The following is a 22,304-nucleotide window of genomic DNA, read 5'->3' as shown; positions in this document are numbered from 1 at the left end:
TTAAGTTTGTGAGTGTAATAAATAAAAATTTAATAAATGAATTTTTATATTATAAAAATTTTAAAATAAAAATAAAATAAAAAAATAAATAAACAAGTAATTAATCAATATACCAGAGGTAAATATCTAAATTACCAAAAGAGGAGTAGTGTACAAAACGCTCCATGCACGCGCGTGAGAACAAATAAGTTGCTTCATAAGAATCGTCGTGCTCTTTTGGCTCATTGGATAAATGGGACTCGTGAAAAAACCAGCCAATTAACCCGTTGACATCTCGAAGCTTTTCCCCACTCGATCATGCTGTACTCAAATTAGGTCCATGGACGAGCCTCGCAAGCATCAGGTGCTTCTCTCTGCTTCTGATCCCTCGCCAAAATAAATACCTTATTCTGAATATTCCGTAGACCTCTCCTCAAATTTCATAATCTGCTTTTGATTTTGTTGAGTTGAAGTATTTGAACGTTAATTTGCTGTGAAATGTTTCTGGAATTAATGATTGTAACTTAGTTGTGTTATTTATGGATGGAAACTGTTCAGGTGTCCTTAAGAGGGGCAAGTGCGAGAGAGATATCGAGGGATGCCCTTCTTGAGAAGGTCTCCCATGAAAGAGAGCTCCGTAGTTATGCGAGACGAGCTACTGCTGCTGCTCTATTTGTCCAGGTGCCTGATTTTGTTGTAATTATAGCTATTATTGCTGTTTTTTTTTCTGTTATTATTATTATGGGCGATGATTAGTTGTCGAAGTATCTGACCCAATTGCTGGAAAGTGGATGAGGAAGTTAATTTGTTTACTTTTGTGATTGTTAATATTGTTATAAGTCGCGAGAAAAAAAAAAGAGCTTATTTTTAATGATGCTTCATCAGTGTAACATCCTCACCTGACAGAAGAAATTAAATTATTTAATTTACTTTCTTTGGGGTAGAAGTAGCTAAGTTGAGTTTTAGTTAGCAATGTGAGAATGACCAGGTTTGTTTGTGTTTACAGAGAGTCTGGCGACGGTATAATGTGACAAAAAAGGTAGCTCTGCAGCTTCAAGAAGAATGGGAAAACATGTTGCACCATCATGATGGTTCAATGACTACCAGCTGGGTTTCCAGCAGGGTTTTGAGGCCTTTTCTTTTCTTCATTGCATGTTTATCCACTCGGCATGGGAAGACTTGCAGCAGAGATGTTAACTGTATGCTGGACTGTCTTAAGATTTTGCTGGAAAGCATAAATTCTACTGGTATGTCAGTTTGCCATACTTATATGGGAACTGGAATTCAATTTTCTTCTCCATAAATAATCCCATTGCTTGTTGGAAAAGCTGTAGTTACGTGATAGGGTTTCTTTAGCTGTCTTATTAAGAATATTGAATTTGTAATGGCAGATATATGCAGGTGGTAATGTGCTATATACAATTTCATTTTTTTTCCCCAGCTTCCTCAGAGATGAACTGTTCATAGATGTAGATGCTTTGCCTAATGCCCTCACCAACTTTTGGTAATCTGGCAAGATTAAGTTAGTTTGAGCTGTCGTGTTCTTAGGAATTGTTAACTCAAGTAAAACTAGTAGTAGTTTGTTATTTAGATGAGCAAAACTTTTTAATGGCCATCAGTATCTGTCAACCTGGTACCATTTAAAGCAGATATGTAAGGAGGCATCTCTCTTTCTCTCTTTAAAATGCTGTAGTATTATTTGGAGGGAAGATAAAGTGTAAGAAAAAGATCAAGCACCATAATAGCATATTATCACTTGATGTTCTTGTGACAGCATGCATGATGCATCAGATCATGATAATAGCTTATGTATTCCTTGAGATCTTTAGTTTAAAGGACCCAATTCATACTGTACAGATTTAGTCATTTACCTCCCTCTGCATTTCTATTTTAGATCTGCCCACTTCATAAACAACTGATATCCTCTCTCTTTTTTAAGGGTAGATTCAAGACACAATTTTTGCTCCCTAGCATTGGGTACATTCGAAGAAAGAAGAACATGGACATATCAATCAAAGAAGCTGATTTCTCTATGCTCATTTCTCCTTGCCAAGTGTGATAAATCTCTTGCTGGGGGACAAGATATTATAGTCCTCACCTCTCTCGCACTGCGTTTTCTTGTTGTGTTAACTGATCTGAAAGGCTGGAAAAGTATTACCAAAAATAGTCTTAAAGATGCCGATGCAGCAGTAAACGATTTGGTTAAGTTTATGGGAAGATGTGAAAGTGGTCTTTACATATCTATCAGAAGATACATTAACAAATTGGATATTCCTCTTAGTTCACAAACAAAATCTATGGTCCAGAAAGATGATAAATTCCTGATCACTGCAACTGCAGTAACTTTAGCTTTACGGCCATTTCATGCAACAAATTTTTTGTCAACTGGACTTGACCTGCTGGACATGCATTCTGCTCCTGTGCAGTACTGTTTGTATATGCTTACAATTCCCAATCTTACTCAACGTCTCCCAGCTGTTCTTGTTTCTGCTTTGAAGCACAATACTATTTTCTCACCTTGCCTCCAGACTCTACTGGTAAGATTCATCAAATTTAAAGAAAAGTTTTTAATTGTTTTTTTTCAACAATATTGGCATATAATTATATACACAACATATGATCATGCTTCCTGCACAGTACCACATCTAAGCAACTGATGCTGACTAGATTTGCTTGTGTGTCTATTTTGATCCACCCAGTAATTGCTTTTATCAAATTTGACTTTCACAAGTGGTAATGCATCAAGTAGGGATTAGCATAACGGCATAGCCTCGTCCAGTCTGTAAAGAACTAGATCCAGAGAATATAGTTTTTTCTACTTTTGAGGCTGAAAACACACTTTAAGCCTCTAATTTTCCCATCCAGAACTACTTCTGATCTGTAGTCTTATGTGGCATGAGTGTTGTACAGTATGTGTTACTGGGGAATGGTATTGCATTTATGGGTGGGACCTTTTGCTTTCTATATCTAAAATCCTATATCAGTGTAATTTGACTTTATACTAAAATTATATCCAGCAGGATGGATGTATGTAGCCATTTGGAAATAGCGATCTTGTTGATGGTTCTGCCATCATTTCTGATCCTCTTAATTTTCAGGCTGTAAATGTTAACCCCACCTATCCCAGTTTCTCTTCTTCTCAATCATGCAACAGAGTGCTCTCTCTTTTAATGAACAGCCATTTAGGACAAAGGAGACTAGAAAATTCTTACCAGGAGGTAATGGGGTATACTGTTTATGTGAAGTAGTTGCCTGAATTATAAACTTAATTTTACATAATTCATCATAGTTTTTAACTGATATTTAAATTGTTATTCATTATGCTAGCTTATTTCTCCTTTTTTTTCTTCTGATTTTCAATTTATCATTTCATCTGACTTGCATTGTATCAAATGCCTTTTTTTTTCCTGTTTTGTCTTAAGAGATGGGTGGTCAAGGTCTTGGGGGATGTAGATAGATGATTTGTGTAATGAAGTATCAAGAATGTAGATCACCAACTTGATACATTTTCTCAGCAGAGTAGTCATGCTTGATCCAATGTTTAGAGTCATTTACACCAATATCAAGCACTCGCAATTCAAATCGTTCATCTTTGCTCCAGTGGCTTCACACAATTCAAATAATTCATCTTCGCTTCAGTGATTTGTTTGATTGAAATGAGAGTTAATTGGTTAACTGTACCCTTCTATATCCCTTGTTTATGCAGTGATGTCCTTGTTGTCTGAAATTAAACGACATGAGCCCCAATTAACTAATCAAATATTCAAGCTGCTTGGGAATGATCACTTGGACTCGCTGTCATTTACTTGTACATTTTTCTAATATTTTACAGTGAGCAAATATGTTCGATATGCTTGCCATTTTGCTGTATATTCCATAAACCCCTCCAGTTATATTTATCTTTGTATGTATGCTATATTGAAGTAAATATAATAACAATATGGTGTAGTTTGTATTAGGCCCCTCGAGTCATTAAAGTCATGAGGTTCTCTTTAATTCAACTTTGTAGATTTGTATATCTTCCAAAACATGTGGGACTGATCAAACTTTGGCAGATGATGGCAGATTTTGAGAGATAATATATTAACAGAGATGTCCCGGATTGATCATTTGAAAATTCAGCATTCTTTGAAGATTATTCCACCAGTAGGTTGGACTCTTGCAAACATTATTTGCCTTGCTTCTGGGAGTGAGAATGACTTTGTGGATCCTGGTGGGCTCAATCAAAGTCTAGACTATGCATTTTATGTCCATGTTGTGATCATTCTTGCTGAGAGCTTATTGTCATGGCTTGATGACAGTGGATGGACTGAAAAGGAGAGCCAATTTCCTCAGATTGATGCTGAAACTTCTGCAGAGCCTGTTGGTGAAGTTTCGTATGAGAATGAGACTACATGTGCCTTAAAAATGTCTTATGTGGACCTACTGAGGTCTGTTTGTCAGCAGTGGCATCTTACAAAACTTTTGGCAATATCAAAGACTGATGCCTATATTCATACAGATGAGGCTTTGACTGTGCAAAATCTTAAATACTCAAGGAAGCTGGAACTGGTTGATATTGCGTATTTCTATTCTTACATTCTCAGGATATTTTCGATATTGAACCCCCTGCTTGGGCCACTGCCTGTTCTTAATATGCTATCTTTTACTCCTGGATATCTTGTCACTTTGTGGGAAGCATTGGAAAGTTTACTTTTACCTAGGAAGAGAGACATTTCTGCTGATCATGATTTTTTCACAAGTAAAATTTCAGGCAATAAAAAAGACAGTGGTGGTGATAAAAAAGAAAAGCAACTAAATAAGGAAGGGAGTAATAAATGGGCCAACATGCTCCATAAAATTGCTGGTAAGTCCCAAGCTGGTGTTGATTATACAGATTCAGTTGATGGTCAATCCATGGCACAGGTGGATGAAGATTTGCAAGATGTTTGGGATGTAGAACCTTTGAGGTGTGGTCCACAAAAGCTTTCAAAAGATATTTCATGTTTGCTTCATCTGTTCTGTGCAACATACTCCCACCTGCTTTTAGTTCTTGATGACATTGAGTTCTATGAAAAGCAGGTAAACCTTTTTTTTCCTCTTCTTTTCTCTATTGTTTAACCACACAAGACAGTATGGAGTAGTCCAGAATATTTATTCAAGCATTTTGTGTGCAAGTTAGGTCCCATTCAAGCTGGAGCAGCAACGGAGAATTTCATCAGTGCTTAATACATTAGTGTACAATGGTTTGGCAAATGGTACAGTTCAGCAGAATAGACCTCTTATGGATTCTGCAATTAGATGCTTGCATTTGATGTATGAAAGGGATTGCAGGCACCAGTTTTGTCCCCCTGTTTTGTGGCTTTCACCTGCGAGAAAGGGCCGACCCCCAATTGCAGTTGCTGCCAGAACTCATGAAAATGTGTTGTCTAGTACAACAGGTTCCGTAATCACTACGATTCCACATGTATATTCTTTTGAAGAAAGGTAAGCATGAAATGCATGGTAGCTGATGATGTCTCATTCATGTTTCTTGTCCTCTGTACATATGCGTTTTCTGTTCAACTAACTCTTTACTTATTAATTGTATGAAAATTTTGCTTTTTTCCTTCCTAGTAACTTAATGTCTTCACGGTCTCTCTCTCTTGGACCAAGTACACTTCTTTAATGATTATTACTATTCTCTACCATGTGTCCTTATTTTCACTGCAGTTCCTTTCCCATGGACTATTTTCTTGGATGGAATTTGGAAATCTATTTCTTTGTAACATTGCTTACTTTTTATTTTTTTCTTTTGTGCTGGTGTTTTTTTCTTGACATCATACATTATCTTGTCAGAGTTCAGATGTTTCGAGAGTTTATCAACATGGACAAAGTATCTCGAAAAATGGCTGGTGAAGTTACTGGACCTGGTTCTCGAGCAGTTGATATTGTAGTTCGGCGGGGTCATATTGTTGAAGATGGATTTCGGCAACTAAATACTCTTGGATCAAGATTAAAGTCATCCATTCATGTTTCATTTGTTAGCGAATGTGGTGTTCCAGAGGCTGGCCTGGATTATGGTGGATTATCAAAGGAGTTTTTAACTGACATATCAAAAGCAGCCTTTTCCCCTGAGTAAGTTTATTCTTGTGTCTCTATATTGGTCCTTTTAATTATATGCTTTCTCTCAAAATAATATTTTATGTTTTTTCCATGCTATTGGTGTAAGGTATGGCCTATTCTCCCAAACATCAACATCAGACAGATTTTTAATCCCTAATCCAACTGCAAGATATCTGGAGAATGGTCTCCAGATGATTGAATTTCTTGGAAGAGTTGTTGGGAAAGCTCTTTATGAAGGAATATTGCTGGATTACTCTTTTTCACATGCTTTCGTACAGAAGCTGTTAGGCCGATATAGCTTTCTTGATGAACTATCAACACTTGATCCAGAGCTTTACAGGAATCTCATGTATGTGAAGGTACACGTTCTTGATCACTTTCACAGTCTCTTCTCTATTTTATTTAGTTGATTTGAAGAATTTTGGAGAAATTTAGAGTATTCTTATATTTCACTCTTGATCTTTACAATTGGTTTACATGACTATTTATACACAAAAAAATTATATCTAAACAGGAAGCAAATAATTAAGTAATAATTACAGAGATAATTAAATATCCTAATCAAATCAAATCAAATCATATCCTTAGAATCAGCAAATAAGTCAACACTCCCCTTCAGGTTGGTGCAAAGATGGCGCACATGCCCAATTTGCAAATCAAATTATGGTAAATTTTATTATTGAGCCCTTTAGTAAACACATTCGTAAGTTTTTTACTCCTCCAAGTGACAAGATTTCCTCCCACAACTGTGCAGTAGCCAAATATGGATCTCCTCTCATCGAGAGATCCTCCCCAATCTGCATCTATAAAAGCTTCAACTTGGAGGTGACTATGTTTCGAGTAAAGAAGCTCTTTCCTTGGCATAGATTTTAGACATCTCAAGGTGCGAAGTACAGTCTGCATATGAGTCTCGCGAGGATTATGTATGAATTGGCTGACTGAGCTAACAGTACAGGTTATATCTGGTCGAGTGTGTGAGAGATAAATCAACTTTTCTATCAATCTCTGGTATCTTCCAATATCCACGGACTCACCAATTCCTGCTTCCAGCTTGTGATTACTTTCAATGGGAGATTCTACTGGTTTAGACTCCAACATACCAGTTTCTTTCAAAAGATTCAGAATGTACTTTCTTTGGGAGATGAAAATTCCTTTTTCTGATCTAGCCACCTCAATACCTAGGAAATATTACAGTTTTTCTAGATTTTTGATTTTAAATTCTTGAGCCAACAACCTTTTTAGTTGAGTCATTTCCTATTTGTCATTACCTGTCACCGCTATATCATCAACATATGTAATTAGAAGGGTGATCTTACCCTTATGATGTTTAATAAACAAAGTTGATCAGCATTACTCTGTTGGTAACCAAAGGATATCATACTTCTGCTAAACCTGTGAAACTAAGCTCTGGGAGATTGTTTTAGCCCATACAAAGCTTTTTTTAACCTGCACACATTTCCTTATATCTTCTCATCAACGAATCCAGAAGAGATCTCCATGAACACTTTTTCCTCTAAATCTCCATGGATGAAAGCAGTCTTCGCATCAAACTACTGTAGGTCCCAGTCCAAGTTGGCTGCACAAGATAACAGGACTCTGATTGAGTTCATTTTTGTAACTGTTTTCTTGATAATCCGCTTTATAGGTTTAGGTGAATCCTTTAGCAACCAGTCTAGCCTTAAACCATTCAATTGTGCCAACAGCTTTACGTTTTACTGTGAATATCCACTTACAAACAACAAGTTTTTTCCCAGGTGGGAGAGTGACAAGCTCCCAGGTCTTATTTTTGGTCAATGTTTCCATCTATTCAATCATTACTTCCTTCAATTTAGGATCTCCAAGAGCTTCTTTCCAATCCTGTGAAATAGACAGAAAAAATAGATAAGACAAAGGCTCTATAGGAGGGAGACAAGGATTCATAAGAAACAAAGTTAGAAATAGGGTGTTTAGTACAAAATCTGACACATTTTCTTTGTGCAAAGGATTTATCTAAATCATTAGAGTATTCAAGAGTTATAGGTAACACATCGGAGAAGATTCTTGACTCTAAGTAGACTATATAATGGCTTCTTCTGTCTTATCTCTCTTCGAATACCTTCTCAAATATGACTTGTCCAAATGTCCAATTCTCTCCTCTGATTGGACATCTCTCCTTGTCTACTAGAACTCTCTCGCTGAGGCATATCATTCAGAATCACAGAATTTGGAGTCACCTTTTTTTGCTCACTATTCTCCCTTTGAAGAGGTGAGTGGGTGGTACATCCATACTGACCAAGTATTTCCTAGATGGGGGATAATAACACCTATATCCTTGGAGAATACCCATCAAACATACATTTAAGGGCCTTGGGCCTTGGGGTCCAACTTTCTCGCGTTCCTAGTATAGATAAAGCAAACACATCCAGATACTTTTGGTGGAACAATGTATAAATTCCTTCCTTATATAACCTCCAATGAACTCATAAAATTAAGGGCTTTGAGGGGCATTCTATTGATAAGGCTATATCTCCCCAATATGCTTTGCGTAGATTCATGATGAACATAAGAGATCGAGCTACTTCCGGTTGATGCATGTTTTTTCTTTCAACAATGCCATTTTGTGCATTAGTATAAGGACAACTAGTTTAGTATATTATCCAATTGGTCTCCAAATAAGCAAAAAATCTAGTATTCATATATTTTCTTTCACCGTCAGTTCTCAAAATTTTTACCTTTGTATCAAACTGAGTACATCCAAGTCATTCGACTGCAACAATCAATAAGGGTAACAAGTGACAAACCATCGATTATTAGATAAGGAGACGGTTTGAATAGGCCTCCAAAGATCAGAATGAATAATCAAAAAGGAATTTGACTTTTATTATAATTCAAAGGATAAAAGTTTATAGTGTGCTTAATATACTCACAAGCATCACAAAATAAAAAACCAAACTGAGTTCTAGCAAACAAACTAGGTTAAAGTTTTTCTAAGACAAAAAATTATGGATGCCCTAATCGCCTGTGCCGCTATAATATTTCCTGATTGACATCTTTATTTTCTCCAAAACAGATTTGAGATATCGGAAAACCTGAATCACTTTTCAACATGTATAAGCCATCATGCAGTCTACCATTGTCAATTCTCTTCCTGTGAGAAGATCTTAAATAATACAGTGATCAGGAAAGAACTCAATTTTATAGTTAAGAGCATTGGTGATAGCACTGACAGATAAAAAGTTGACAGGAAAATGGAAGACATGAAGAACAAATGATAATTTAATATTGGATGCACAAATAGCAGAACCTGTTCTGGATATGGGAGTAAAAGAGTCATCAGCAATTTTGACACTGTCTGTGGTTAGAGAAGGAAAATAATTTAGAAAGTCTTTAGAAGAGTCTATCATATGTCTATTCGCACCAGAATCAATAATCATGGAACAATATCAAGAAAAGAAGCATTACTTGACTTTACAAAATTAGATGTGATATCAGAGGTGGAATAGGTGTCAATATGAGACAGGAGGCACTTGAAGCACTTGAGACTCTTAATTTCATTAGGGGAAAGAAACTCGGCAGCTGTTGTCTCTTTAAAGGGCTCTTCTACAGTTTCTGCTAAATTAGCTTGAGTTCTAGAGGTATCTCGTTGTTCCCCCCGACCTCTAGTGGGACGATCATGAAACTTCTAGCAAGTCTCCTTGGTATGCCTCGATCTCTCACAATAGTCACAATGCAGGTGATCTTTCTCAAAATTAGGAGGCTGCGGTGTGCTCAAACTAGTGGTCAATCCAGCTTTTTCAACTGGTACAATATAGAGCATAGCATGAGCCTCTTCTAGAGAAGGAAAAGGATTTTTCCCCAACACTTGGACCCACCCGAATTGGATCATATTCGTTATTCAATCCTATAAAAAAATCATGGATCCGTTCTTTTTCAATCATTTTTCGAAATTTAACTACATGTTCAGTACAGTCTGCCTGAAAGTCCTGATAGTTCCTGCCATAAGCCACATAACTCAGAATAAAATTGGGAGATAATTATTTCTCCTTGCTTAGTACCATGGATCTTATTTCGAATATCATAAATTTAGGCATCATTTCCAATCTTGGAATACATTAAGGACAAAACTTTCCATATCCTTGCAGCAGTATCAATTAACAAATAGGACTTAGAGATATGAGGTTGCATAAAGTTAAGTAACTATGTCATAACCAGACAATTATCCGAGTCTCATTGAGGGAAATCTGGATCATTCTCATCCGGTTGCTTCTTATTACCAGTGACATAGCCCTGCAGTCCTCTAACTTTGATAAACAACATACAAGACCTTAATCAAGCAAGAAAATTGGTTCTATCAAGTTTTACGGGACTAATTTCCAAGGAAGAATTATCAAAGTTAGGAATTGAGACCTTTTTACCTTCTATTGTGGTAAAACAAATGAACCGTAAAAGAATAGGAGGTGCTCAAGGTTGTACACACAAGAGAGCCCAACCAAATTATCAAAAGACCAGGCAGCGGCACGGGAAGGCCGGAAAGAGGGTCAGAATTGGCGTCGGAGTGATCGAAGCGGTGAAGTAGTGTCGAACGGTGTCTCACGCGCCGGGAAGGGAGGGTGTATGAGCTCACATGCGTGACTTTCCAGCATTGGAGCTAGGTGGTTTGGCCGGCGAATGGTCGGGCGATCCTCCTGGTGTCGGCGATGAGATGTGAAAAGGTCCTAGATAGGGTAGTTCCAAAAAGGTAGATTTAGGATTGTTAAATTTGGGCCAGGCCTAACTCACCCCAAAAGCTAGCTCAAGGGGGAGGAGTGCCTATGGCCCATACAAGGGGCACATTACCTCTTTCCACAACCGATGTGGGATTCAACAAGGATTTTGAAACTCTAAAGAGGAAAAATTGAATGTAAACCCTAAAATCAGGAAAAAGTTATGATACCATGAAGAAATTTAGAGAATTTTAGAGTGTTCTTGTGTTTTACTCTTGATCTTTACAAATAATTTATATGACTACTTATATACAAAGAATTACAACTAAATAGGAAGCAAATAATTAAAGAATAATTATAGAGATAATTAAGGATTCTAATTTATATCTAGAATCTGTAATCAAATCAAATCATAACAAATAAGTCAACACTTCTAGATGGCTTGTTGCACTCCTAACAAGCTGCAGGAAGACACCCTCTGAGAACAACGAAGATTGCTATCTTAATTGAACGAATTTATGAGGTACCATGAATTAAGGTGGATGGAGTAGAAAAGTGCTTAGGTATGGCAATAGTGTACAAGAAAAGTTGATATAAGAGATCTATGTGTTTGAGATTGCTCTGAGGCATCTAGAATGAGAAAATTTGCCTAGATACAACAAACGGAAAATAAATGACAAGCTGCTTGTTTCACCTCTCTGAACAAGATGTGATAAAAAGGAACCAAGGAAACCTTAGATGCTTTACCAAATCATGTCTTTCCAGATTGACTTTCTGACAAAAGAACTGCGCTGTTTGCTTGAATAAGTTAAGGCATCTTAAGAATGTAACAGGAATCAAAATCTTTCTGACTGACTTGCACCTTTGATGACTATGTGCCATTTCTTGCAACTTGTGCAACAAAATTTTGTTTCCATGGTGGGAAAATGTAGAGGGAAAGCCATAGAGAAGGTAATACATCTTAATTACTAGAAATAAAAATTGGCACCAGATAAGGAGAGTAGGATACTGATTAAAAGAGAGGAAATAGGAGAGAACAAAGGAGGAGAAATAGGATGGTGAAGGCAGTGAAGGAAGGAGAGGTACGGGAGTGAAAGCTTTCTTATATCCTTCAGCTGGTTCTGGTTCTTGGTTCTTAGTCAATGTGGGAATGTCCTGAGGGTGCAATCTTCCTAAATCTAAAGTCTTTTTGAAGTAGAATATTAGTAAAATACTGCATTAAGGAATAATTTAATGCTAATAGGACTAAAGCCAACAAAATGTAACATCTGTACCAGCTAATACTGGCTTGGGCTAATTGCTTTTGATTTGTTTGTGTTAAATTTGGGCCAGGCTTAACTCACCCCAAAAGCTAGCTCAAAGGGGAGGATTGCCCATGACTCATATAAGGGGCACATTATCCCTTTCCACAACCGACGTGGGATTCAACACATCCCTTCACGCTCAGAATTTTACTGGTGCATGACATATTTATGGGAGGCCCAACATCGGATGGGGAGGCTCTGATACCATGTTAAATTTGGGTCAGGCCTAATTCACCCCAAAAGCTAGCTCAAAGGGGAGGATTGCCAATGACTCATATAAGGGGCACATTACCCCTTTCACAACCGATGTGGGATTCAACATTTTGTATAAGGCACAACGCACTACTGTTACTTGGTTGAGCTATATCCATTGCTTGGAACTCCATATTTCTTTAATATCTTTTTTAGATGCCTTTGCAAAACTATATGTACAAGTTCAGAGATTTCCTTTATTTATTAATTTAGTTATTTGTGGCTACTATTTACAGCATTATGATGGCGATCTTAAGGATCTCTCTTTGGACTTCACAGTTACAGAAGAATCATTTGGTAAACATCATGTTATTGAGCTTAAACCTGGGGGCAAGGATGTTTGTGTTACAAATGAGAACAAGATGCAATATGTTCATGCAATGGCTGATTATAAACTCAATCGACAGGTGTCTAGCTACTTCATTTTTGCAAATTCTATAATAGCTGCACCTTCTGTAATTGATTTACTTTATGTGATTGTTCTTATTGCAGATATTACCCTATTCAAATGCATTTTACAGGGGACTAACTGATCTCATATCCCCATCCTGGTTAAAGTTGTTTAATGCAAGTGAATTCAATCAGGTAATTTTTCTGGTTCTTGCATTCAGCTAAGATACTGTCTGCCAATGACACAAGGCTGTTGACTAGGGTATTATATTTGTTGATTAAGATCATTTGCTCAGGCCATCCCCGTTTTGTGTATGTTGATATCAATTAGTGATGTCAATTTCAGAAGCTACTTGGGCTGAATCTCAATTTGCAGAAAGTTGGAAGGACAAATGCATGTGTTTTGTGTGCTAGTCGTCTATTAATTACTTCAACAAAATATGCTGATGAGTTGATAGAAATAAGCATGGTTCTGTTTGAAACGTGCATATTTCAAGTCAACTGGCATTATGTGGAGTGAAGTAAAGGACATAAATAAAATTATATCTTAATTTAGTGTTTTTCTTTAATGTACTTGTGTTTTTCTATATATATATTTTTTGCACTAGGAAAAGAAATTCCAGAGGTTGCAAAATGTTCAAATCCTAAAGAGCACATTTGGTTCACATTTTACTACAAAATCCAGAATGTTTATGATGTTTTTATACATCACTCATGAATTTAAGTGAACTGGAATCTAATTACAGATAGAGTTTGAAAAATTGCTGTTAAGCTATCTCGTATGAAATTGGAATGAAATTCTTGGAGTCGATGTTTGGAAGACATCGACTTCCAGTCAGTGTAAATCTAGATCTTTACCTTGAACTGTTCACATTTTACAGTGTTGTCTCTGAACTGCTTTATACAAAAGTATTTGAACCAACTAAAGGTAGATTGTGAACATTTGCTCATTGGTTATCTACACTCATCTCCATTATTGAGTTAGACTTGTGGTTGTAAAATTATTTACTTGCCAAGATTTATAGTTGTAAAATTACTTAGTTGGCATGTTTGCTGGTGCGGGAGAAATGATGACATCACAGTAATGTGGCAATTTGCAAGTAGGCCACAAAAAAAAAGATTGTTTTTGAAAATGAAAAGTACTGTGAGTTATCTTCTTGAAATTATAAAAGTAGCCTTCAATCTTCACTGTTGATATACTGTGGTATTTGCTTTCTATAAAATCACGATGGTTACTTCCCAATTTTATCTTCTATTCTTTATGGGTTCACATTTGTCAAATGCTCACCTAGGTTACTACATTCAGTTACTTTCAGGTGGTGACTTTGACATTGATGTTGATGATTTAATAAATAACACGCGTTACACAGGCGGATATTCTGAGGGGAGTCGGACAATCAAACTTTTCTGGGAGGTACCATCCAAATGGAGGTTTAAAGTTTGATTTTCTTAGGCTTTGAACATATCTCTGTGCAAACAATCACATGCATCTGACCCTGTTTTTGAAAGAATGAAGGATACAAATTGTGTTTCCCTAAAGAAGAAAATTTTTTTTGAGTAATTTTGAATTTTTAGCAGGAGAACATCCTGAACAAATCATTTAAGGTTCAGTAGCAGTAGTAGTTCCTCTATCTATCTAATTGCAAGTGGAACCACTTCTTATTAAATGTATAAGATTTCTGTCTTCTATTTTTCTCATTCACTTTATCATAGTGCAAACTGCCTCTTCTACTTCATTAGAAGTTGCCTGCCCCCCCCCCCCCCCCCCCCCTCCTCCTGATGCGTAGGCAGGTTCAACATTTATTAGAAATGTACAAGTCAGATAAGATGTGTATACCCCTAATAAACCCCATTCTTATTATTCCATGTCTCAAACTTATTAATAATATTGATTCTGTTTTTGAAGTTGCTTGTCTTGATATCTGGCAAAGTGCATTTATTACTTATTTCCTTCTTGTAACCCCCTGATTTTTCTTCAAAAATTGTTTCAGGTAATTAAAGGATTTGAACCAAATGAAAGGTGTATGCTGCTAAAATTTGTGACCAGCTGTTCTCGAGCTCCATTACTTGGGTTCAAACACTTGCAGCCATCCTTTACTATTCATAAGGTATGCTCGTCATCTGACCTCTTCAGGCCTTCAAGGAGTGTCAGTTTAAAGGCCCATTTGGTCGTGGCAACACTGTCATAAATCAATAATGTATTGGCAAGTATAATGATAAATTCCCCTGCATGTTTATTCCTTTTCTGAATAGCAGAAATTCCAAATCTTGGCATCCACCATCTAATATGATTCTTACTGTCTTTTCCATTATTTATAATCCTTTGGACACTTGCATATAAAAGAAATGCCATGAAACGTTTAAGGTTACTTGAAACAAAGCAAACATAAAATTGAATGGCTTTCTGTCCTCTTTGGGAATAATCCATAGAGAAACTTTACTTTATAGACGAGATCCATTAAGTCCCTAAATTTTTATTTTGACCGGTTGAGCCCTTGAACCTTTATTTTTGAAATTGTTGAGTCCAATTGTCCATGCATATGCATAAGAAAGAAGCAAACTCAATCCTCCTCTTCCTATCGTCTGTTGTTTGTTAATTTATAATTAAAAATTTAACAATCCAGAGCTGCTTTTTGGACAAATTGGAGGCGATAGATACAAAAGCAAAAAATTCAAGGAGTTTTAATATGTCAAAATATGAGCAAGTTTTAGTAGGTTTTTTTGCTCTATAATTCAGGGGGCTCCTTAATGGAGCATTTTTTCAAATCATGCAGAAATAGAGAAATATTTTCAAAAACATGCAGGATCCGAAAATATTTTCGGATTCTGTGTGTCAACGCAGCGTGTTCGCCAGTCATACTGGCGAACATGCTTGTTCGACACCCATGGTGTCGAAGAAGGAAGAGTTCGACACCATGGGTGGCGAACTCTGCCTTTCTGAGCTTGTTCGCCACTATGAGTGGCGAACAAGCTCGTCCGGGCCACGGGAGCAGTGCAATCTGCTCCCGTGGCACGCCAGCTTGGCGAAAAGAATTGTTCGCCACTTAAAGTGGCGAACAATTGTGCTGAGTGGCATGTTCGCCACTTTGAGTGGCGAACATGGAAGAAAGAGGAAAAGTGTTCGCCACTATAAGCGGCGAATAGTTTGTTCGCCACTTTGAGTGGCATGTTCGCCACTTTGAGTGGCGAACATGGAAGAAAGAGGAAAAGTGTTCGCCACTATAAGCGGCGAACAGTTTTCTGTTTATATCACATGCATGCACATGCATGTGTATCACAATGCATGTGATACCTCAGTTGCATGTGATACCACAAATTTGTTTGATAAATAAAAATTAAATATATAAAATAAATATAAATTTAAAAAATTTATAAAAATTAATAAAATATTATATTAAATTAAAATTTATTTATTGATATTAATTAAAAAAATATTAATATTAAAATTATTTTTTATATTTAAAATTATATATTTTTTAATTATCAATCAATTAATAATTCATTTGTAATTTTATTATAAAATCAATTTTTAATATTATTTAATAATATTATTATTATAATATTTAAATTTAAATTATCTAATTTATTATGTAGTATTTTTTAAATTTAAATAGTTTATGAAAAATTTTTTTATTATTAAAATATTATATATAAATTTTTTTATTTTTAAAAATTTAAATTTATTATACATTAAAAATAAAATTTAATATTTTTAAAGTAAATATAAATTAAGAGATAATAAAATTTAATAATTATTTAAAAATATAATATTTTATTTTTTAAAAATATTTAATATATTTTATTTTTTTATTTTAAAATTATTTTAATAAAATAGTTATATTTTTTATTTTAAAATTATTGTAATAAAGAAAGCTCTTCTGCCGAGGAGGAGCTGATGCATGGAGGCCTAGCCCTGCATGCATGTGCAGGGGTGCAGGGGCATTCAGCGGGCATGCATGAGGAAAAGTGTTTGCCAACACTTTTCCTCAGTTTTCTGTGCATGTTCGCCACCTTGGGTGGCGAACATGCCACTCAGTACAATTGTTCGCCACTTTAAGTGGCGAACAATTCTTTCCGCCAAGCTGGCATGCCACGGGAGCAGATTGCACTGCTCCCGTGGCCCGGACGAGCTTGTTCGCCATTCATAGTGGCGAACAAGCTCAGAAAGGCAGAGTTCGCCACCCATGGTGTCGAACTCTTCCTTCGTCGACACCATGGGTGTCGAACAAGCATGTTCGCCAGTATGACTGGCGAACACGCTGCGTTGACACACAGAATCCGAAAATATTTTCGGATCCTGCATGTTTTTGAAAATATTTCTCTATTTTTGCATGATTTGAAAAAATGCTCCTCCTTAATGAGTTATTCTTCTGTTTGTAAACAGGAAATATACTCAGCATGTGACAAGTAAAGGGCAGCTTTCCTGCTGAATGAATTGATCCATTAAATGATGTGCTAAGTTCTTTGATTGGATTAAAACAAAAGCCTTTTCCTAAAAAGGCATCCTATATATATTTTCTCTTGCAAATGTATGTATTGTGGGATTGCTTGGAGAAGTGTAACTGGTTAATTTGCTAAGGAAATCATTCTATAACTGATTTAAGCTTGCAGATAGACAGATGTTTCTAGAGAATGTTGCAGATTTATTTTTATCTTTTTCTTTATGAACGGACTGGATTATCTTAAATCCATTATCACAAATTCTCTCACTTTCAGCAAAGAATATAACTGGATCAAAAGACTAAAGAAAGATGAATGAAGGGGAAAAAAAAACGAAAACCTAGTTTTATATATATGGAATTGAAATGAGGAATTTGATTTTTATGTAGGTGGCATGCGATACCTCTCTTTGGGCGACACTTGGAGGAAAAGATGTGGAGCGTCTTCCATCAGCTTCTACGTGCTACAATACTCTCAAGGTATTTTAATGCAAGACTCATGGCTGACAACATCAACCATCTTTTATCTAACTTCCCTGTCAAAAAACTTGTGAGGATTTGTGTGCGTCTTATATCTAATCTTGTTCATTCCTGTGTTTTCTTGATCCGTCGGATGACTACAGCTTCCAACATACAAACGAGCAAGCACTTTGAGAGCAAAGCTTCTATATGCAATCAGTTCTAACACTGGATTTGAACTTTCTTAGGGATTTGTGGACCTTTGAGTTCGTGACGTCTCAGGTGAATAATTTTTGGTTTATGTTGCCTACATACTTTATACTAAAACATAACTTGATTTTTCATTGCTGTCCGTTACTAGAACGTGTTTTTGCTATAATAATTTATCAAATGGGTGACCATAGATACAGTTAAAAACATCTTTTATTCCATTTACTCCTATGCATATTTCATGGTGAAATCTCCAGCGCAGAGAGAAACATTTTCTTTTATTGGCTGGAAAGAAAATGGAAGAAGAACCATATGAGGACACATTCCTAGGAACAAAGAAAATGGAGAAGGCTCAACATATTTTCATTCTAGAAGAATTCAGCTGCACAAGTTAACCAAAACAAAGCACTCATCACAACCATAATTGTCTTTACTTAAGGGAAGCGTGAATGTCTTAGGTGAAAACATAAAATCAAGCTGCCGTGCGTGGCTAACTAAGTTTTTTACATAACTATGTATTCTGATGACATTCATATATAGCATATATGTAAGAAGATGACAAGAAAATAATAGCAAGTTGTTCCAACTACAGTGGAAGCTGCTTCAAGAAATGAGATCAAGTCCCTGTGCGAGTAGATCACCAGCCAAGACCCTATTAGCAGCTTCAGAAGGATGAAATCCATCCCAAAACACGAATTGTGTAGCATTTGAGCATGTGCCCAAAGACCTTGCATTGCAGAGAACTGATGTCTCTAACATACCTGTTCCACAGCAAGCCCTTCTTGCCTCGGAGAAACCTGTGAAAAAACAACAAATTAACTCGTGATAAGATGAATTAGATGTTTTATGCAACTATATGCATCTAGCTATCTGTTGGATAGATGGTGCAAAATTTGATCAGTGTAATAGTGAAAGAATTGATAGACTTTGCTTTCTATGAATATACATAAAATTTGGGTTTTTCTACTTGTCACATTGACTATCTAGTTGTTGCAGATAGGGTACATTACCATTGTCACTCGGCCTCAGGATCATATCCAAGAGGGGCTCGTAGATATCGAAAACCACGAGTTTGAGGCCAGGGAGAATGTTTGCCAGGCTTTTGGAAGTGCTATTTAACTTCTTGTTGAAGGAAATGGCATCGCGGTTTAACCTCTGAACGCATTCGTTGCTTCCTGCACCAAAGAGGGTAATAGCTGCAGGCAAACACCCGGTTGGTGGTAAACTTGTCACTCCAATCCTTCTTGCTCCCATTCCATATAGATTCTATGTCAATCACCATCCTTGTTAGCAACTACTCTGTGCTTCGAAGAAACTAAAGAAATGCCTTTCTCATTAGTTTAGATATCAAACTCCAGTTTGATGTATATGTTTGAGATCAATATTATGACATTGATGTGTACCTTCCCACCTATGATATAGACAGGTTGACTTTTGTGCATTTTTGTTGGCAGATTTTGGTTGTTTACAGTTTAGCACATAAGCTAGAAATGGGAGTGGGGAAGAGTGGGTATGGCATCATTCCATTTCTGTCCTATTGGGTCTAGAAGCCTTTGGCTCAGCACAAATCTAGAATACAATTCGGTTTTAGATCGGAATAAGACCGGTCTGATAAGAAACCAGTTAAATTTGATTAATCATGTTTGGAACTGAATCAACTCGGGCAGTCTGATTTGAGTCAAAACTGACTTTTTCCCCCCCCTAAAAAAAATTGAACTGCTAGTTTGGCTAAAATCAGTCAAATCATAACTTAATTTGGGTCCAGCCCTAGTTGGCCCTAAATCTTGAACCAGAACTTGCGATTCCAGGTACCCGATATATGAACTATTTTTTTTTTTTTTTTTTATTTGTGTATTTTTCAAATAAATTAATGATAGTGAGGAAGCAAAGAATTAGAAATGCAAAACCTGAATGAAAGTAGAGTAATATGTCATGAGATTATCAGAGAAGACATCTGGAGAGTAGACTGTGTTAAGAAGAGGATTGATATAGTAATTCTGAATAAAGTCGCTGCTTCCAGCACTCAACAGATGGATACCACGAGAGAATGTCTCGTCTGCCTTGGCGCTTCCTACCAAGTTTACAACGTTTCTTCGGTACTCCTCGTAGTAATTCAACTGCTGGGTCAGTGGAATGGCACCCTACAGAATCATCCACAAGAAAAATTCAAGTACTCTCTGTTACTTCTTGTTTGTGTGTGTGTGTGTGTGTGAGAGAGAGTATTTTTTACATATAGCCTTGCAGTGCCATCATAGAGACCAGAAGCAGCTGAGGCAAAGTTAACACCAGTCAGGAGATTGTTTCCTCTGGCATCTTGGCCAAGGTAAGCTGGTGGATATGAAGTGAACCCCAGGTACTCAGCTGTGCATGAAGAAACCAAACGAAGTGATCTCATGAGATTTGAGCTCAAGAAGAAGAAGAAGAGTTTATCAGTAAGAAACCTTACCAGTGAAGTCTGTAGCTAGTTTTCCATTGCAGAATCTTCCAGTTGGCCTATGATTAACAAAGTCTCTTCCATAAGGAGGAAAATTTGCCTTGATAATTGTATTCAGATTATTATTATTACCCACATCAACAACAGAATCTCCAAAGATGATGAGTGCTGGAACAATAGGATCTGCATGAGCTACTGAGCATACCAAAACAAGAAGACAAAGGCTTGTGCCCCAAAGTTTAGTACATGCAAACTCCATTTCTCTTTTTTTCTTAAAAAGAAAAGCTTGTGGCTAGTGCTGAGGCTGAAGACAGAGAAGAGTAGGGCAGGTGGGGAGGAGAATTTAAAGAAGGGTGAGAAATGATACAAAGTGTCTTAAAAAAAGCTGCTTATTTCCAGGGAATGAGGCATGTTTAGCACCTCATAGAACCCATGATTTTGTTTGTCCTCTAATTCAATCTGGACTTATTAGGCTAACCAAAAGTGTTAGCTGATTTGGTCATGCTGATATGTAAGTTTGAGAAGGTGACGATGGAGTTGGCTGCAACTTACAGCAGAGAGAGGAAACGGTTTTGTGCCTTTCTAATTCCTTATCACATTATACATATGATGCTTCCATTTTCTTCTTCCTTATCGTAAACAACATAAAACTAACTTGCTATATATATCTATCTACATGTTTTCAAGCAAGCTATTATAATTATAAATAGCATCACCCATCAATTTTAATTTAGTATTATTGAATTAAAAAATATATATACATGTAAGTGCATACACTGAGTAGTCTTCTTAAAAAAAAGAGAAAAAAGAGAAAGAATTAAAGTTTATTTATAAAGAAGAAGACGGGTGAATGATTCTCTGTTTCTTTAATGATAACTCTTGCCACGAGGAAAGCCTCATTATGATTGTGAAGGAAAGAAGTGGCTGGCATGTTTGTTGGGTGCCGATTGACTTAGAGGTAATGGATTCTCGAATAAACCAACACTAAAAGAACATACTTCTCTTCCCAATGCCAGAAAAAAAGAAAGCAACATTCCTTAATTAGTGTTCACTATTGTAAACTTTATTTTCTTCTCTTTAATGAAATTGGATCGTGCTAATTTAAATTAATTGAATTAATAAATTTTAAAATAATAAAACAGTAATATATAATATAATATGCTAACCCTTTCATTTTTCATTCTAACTTTGAATTCTTTTATCAAGTTACTGAGCTTTTTAAGTATTTTTCTTTTTATTAATCATGCCTAGAAGAATAAGGCCCCCTCTCTCAACTTTTTAGAGAGAGAATCCTTTCTTCCTTCCATCACTTGAGTTTTAGAGGGAGGATTTCGTTTCCTTTCTAATATCATGATTTGTCCATATACAGTAGATACACTTTTTTTTTTCTTTGACTTGTATAAAAAGGAACCACCTGGTGAATTCATTTTCATTTTTTTTTCCCTATGTTCATCCTACAAAGTTGATGACTTCTGCATATGAGCGGTCCAAAAATCTGAAGCCCAACTGGGGACGATTGAAGCTCTCTCCCATAATGTGACCACTTCAACTATTGAAAAGCGTACATCCTTTTGCCGCCTCCTATTTCTTGTGAAGCAGGATGATGTTTGATCAACCCCCATAGCCTCAAATCACTGCTTTCATTTGCTACTATGTACTCATTAATCCTAGATAAACAAATAATTTAATTTAAAAAAAATACTTGGCATAGTGATTAGTGAATCATACGGTGAATTGATAAAAACAAAAATCTTAATGAAACATATGAAAATTTTATGACTTAGCTACTAAAGGAAGCGATAAATTAATTTTGGTAACTGCACCCAGCAAAATTCATAACTAAAAGTGTAGTAACCATGCACAAAAGCCCCTAAATAACTTTTAAACTAACTTTTCAGATACCCAAAATGATTAACTCAATTCATACTACTTTTCAATGATGACCAATGGACACCATCGAATATCCCTTTTCTTTCTATATTCTCGCAGTGAAATTAATTTCACGCAACTCAACTAATTTTTACACACTTTTCACTTGAAATAATTAACTTATTGTTTAATAATTTTTGTT

General features: G+C 36.2%; 2 protein-coding genes across 8 annotated transcripts; one reads left to right on the top strand and one right to left on the bottom strand.

The window, feature by feature from the left end:
* The first annotated feature begins 206 nt into the window (after nucleotides 1-206).
* On the top strand, nucleotides 207-19,240 carry LOC110620056 (E3 ubiquitin-protein ligase UPL7). 7 transcript variants are annotated; one of them, XM_043959376.1, is made up of 15 exons: nucleotides 207-343; nucleotides 538-660; nucleotides 986-1,226; nucleotides 1,924-2,516; nucleotides 4,045-5,040; nucleotides 5,141-5,445; nucleotides 5,797-6,075; nucleotides 6,170-6,422; nucleotides 12,538-12,708; nucleotides 12,794-12,886; nucleotides 13,998-14,105; nucleotides 14,683-14,799; nucleotides 17,521-17,610; nucleotides 17,754-17,871; nucleotides 18,796-19,240. In XM_043959376.1, the coding sequence occupies exons 1-14, from the start codon at nucleotides 320-322 to the stop codon at nucleotides 17,835-17,837; spliced, it is 3,477 nt and encodes a 1,158-aa protein (XP_043815311.1). In that variant the 5' UTR covers nucleotides 207-319; the 3' UTR covers nucleotides 17,838-17,871; nucleotides 18,796-19,240. The 7 variants fall into 7 exon arrangements, 6 of the variants coding, with proteins under 6 accessions (XP_043815311.1, XP_021619319.2, XP_043815314.1 ...); XM_021763627.2 differs by lacking the exon at nucleotides 18,796-19,240 and adding an exon at nucleotides 18,392-18,765; XM_043959379.1 differs by lacking the exon at nucleotides 18,796-19,240 and adding an exon at nucleotides 18,340-18,765.
* Nucleotides 18,228-20,885, bottom strand: LOC110620057 (GDSL esterase/lipase At5g03820). The gene is made up of 5 exons (XM_021763628.2): nucleotides 20,246-20,885; nucleotides 20,030-20,160; nucleotides 19,707-19,940; nucleotides 18,810-19,065; nucleotides 18,228-18,596 (listed from the first exon to the last, which is right to left on the bottom strand). Exons 1-5 carry the CDS (start codon nucleotides 20,490-20,492, stop codon nucleotides 18,403-18,405), a joined length of 1,062 nt encoding a protein of 353 aa, XP_021619320.1. The 5' UTR covers nucleotides 20,493-20,885; the 3' UTR covers nucleotides 18,228-18,402.
* Nucleotides 20,886-22,304: the final 1,419 nt, after the last annotated feature.

This window comes from Manihot esculenta, chromosome 8 (genome assembly GCF_001659605.2).
Source record: "Manihot esculenta cultivar AM560-2 chromosome 8, M.esculenta_v8, whole genome shotgun sequence".
Lineage (NCBI taxonomy): Eukaryota > Viridiplantae > Streptophyta > Magnoliopsida > Malpighiales > Euphorbiaceae > Manihot > Manihot esculenta.
The sequence above is the reverse complement of the archived record's forward strand: the minus strand, read 5'-3'. Positions and strand labels throughout refer to the sequence as shown.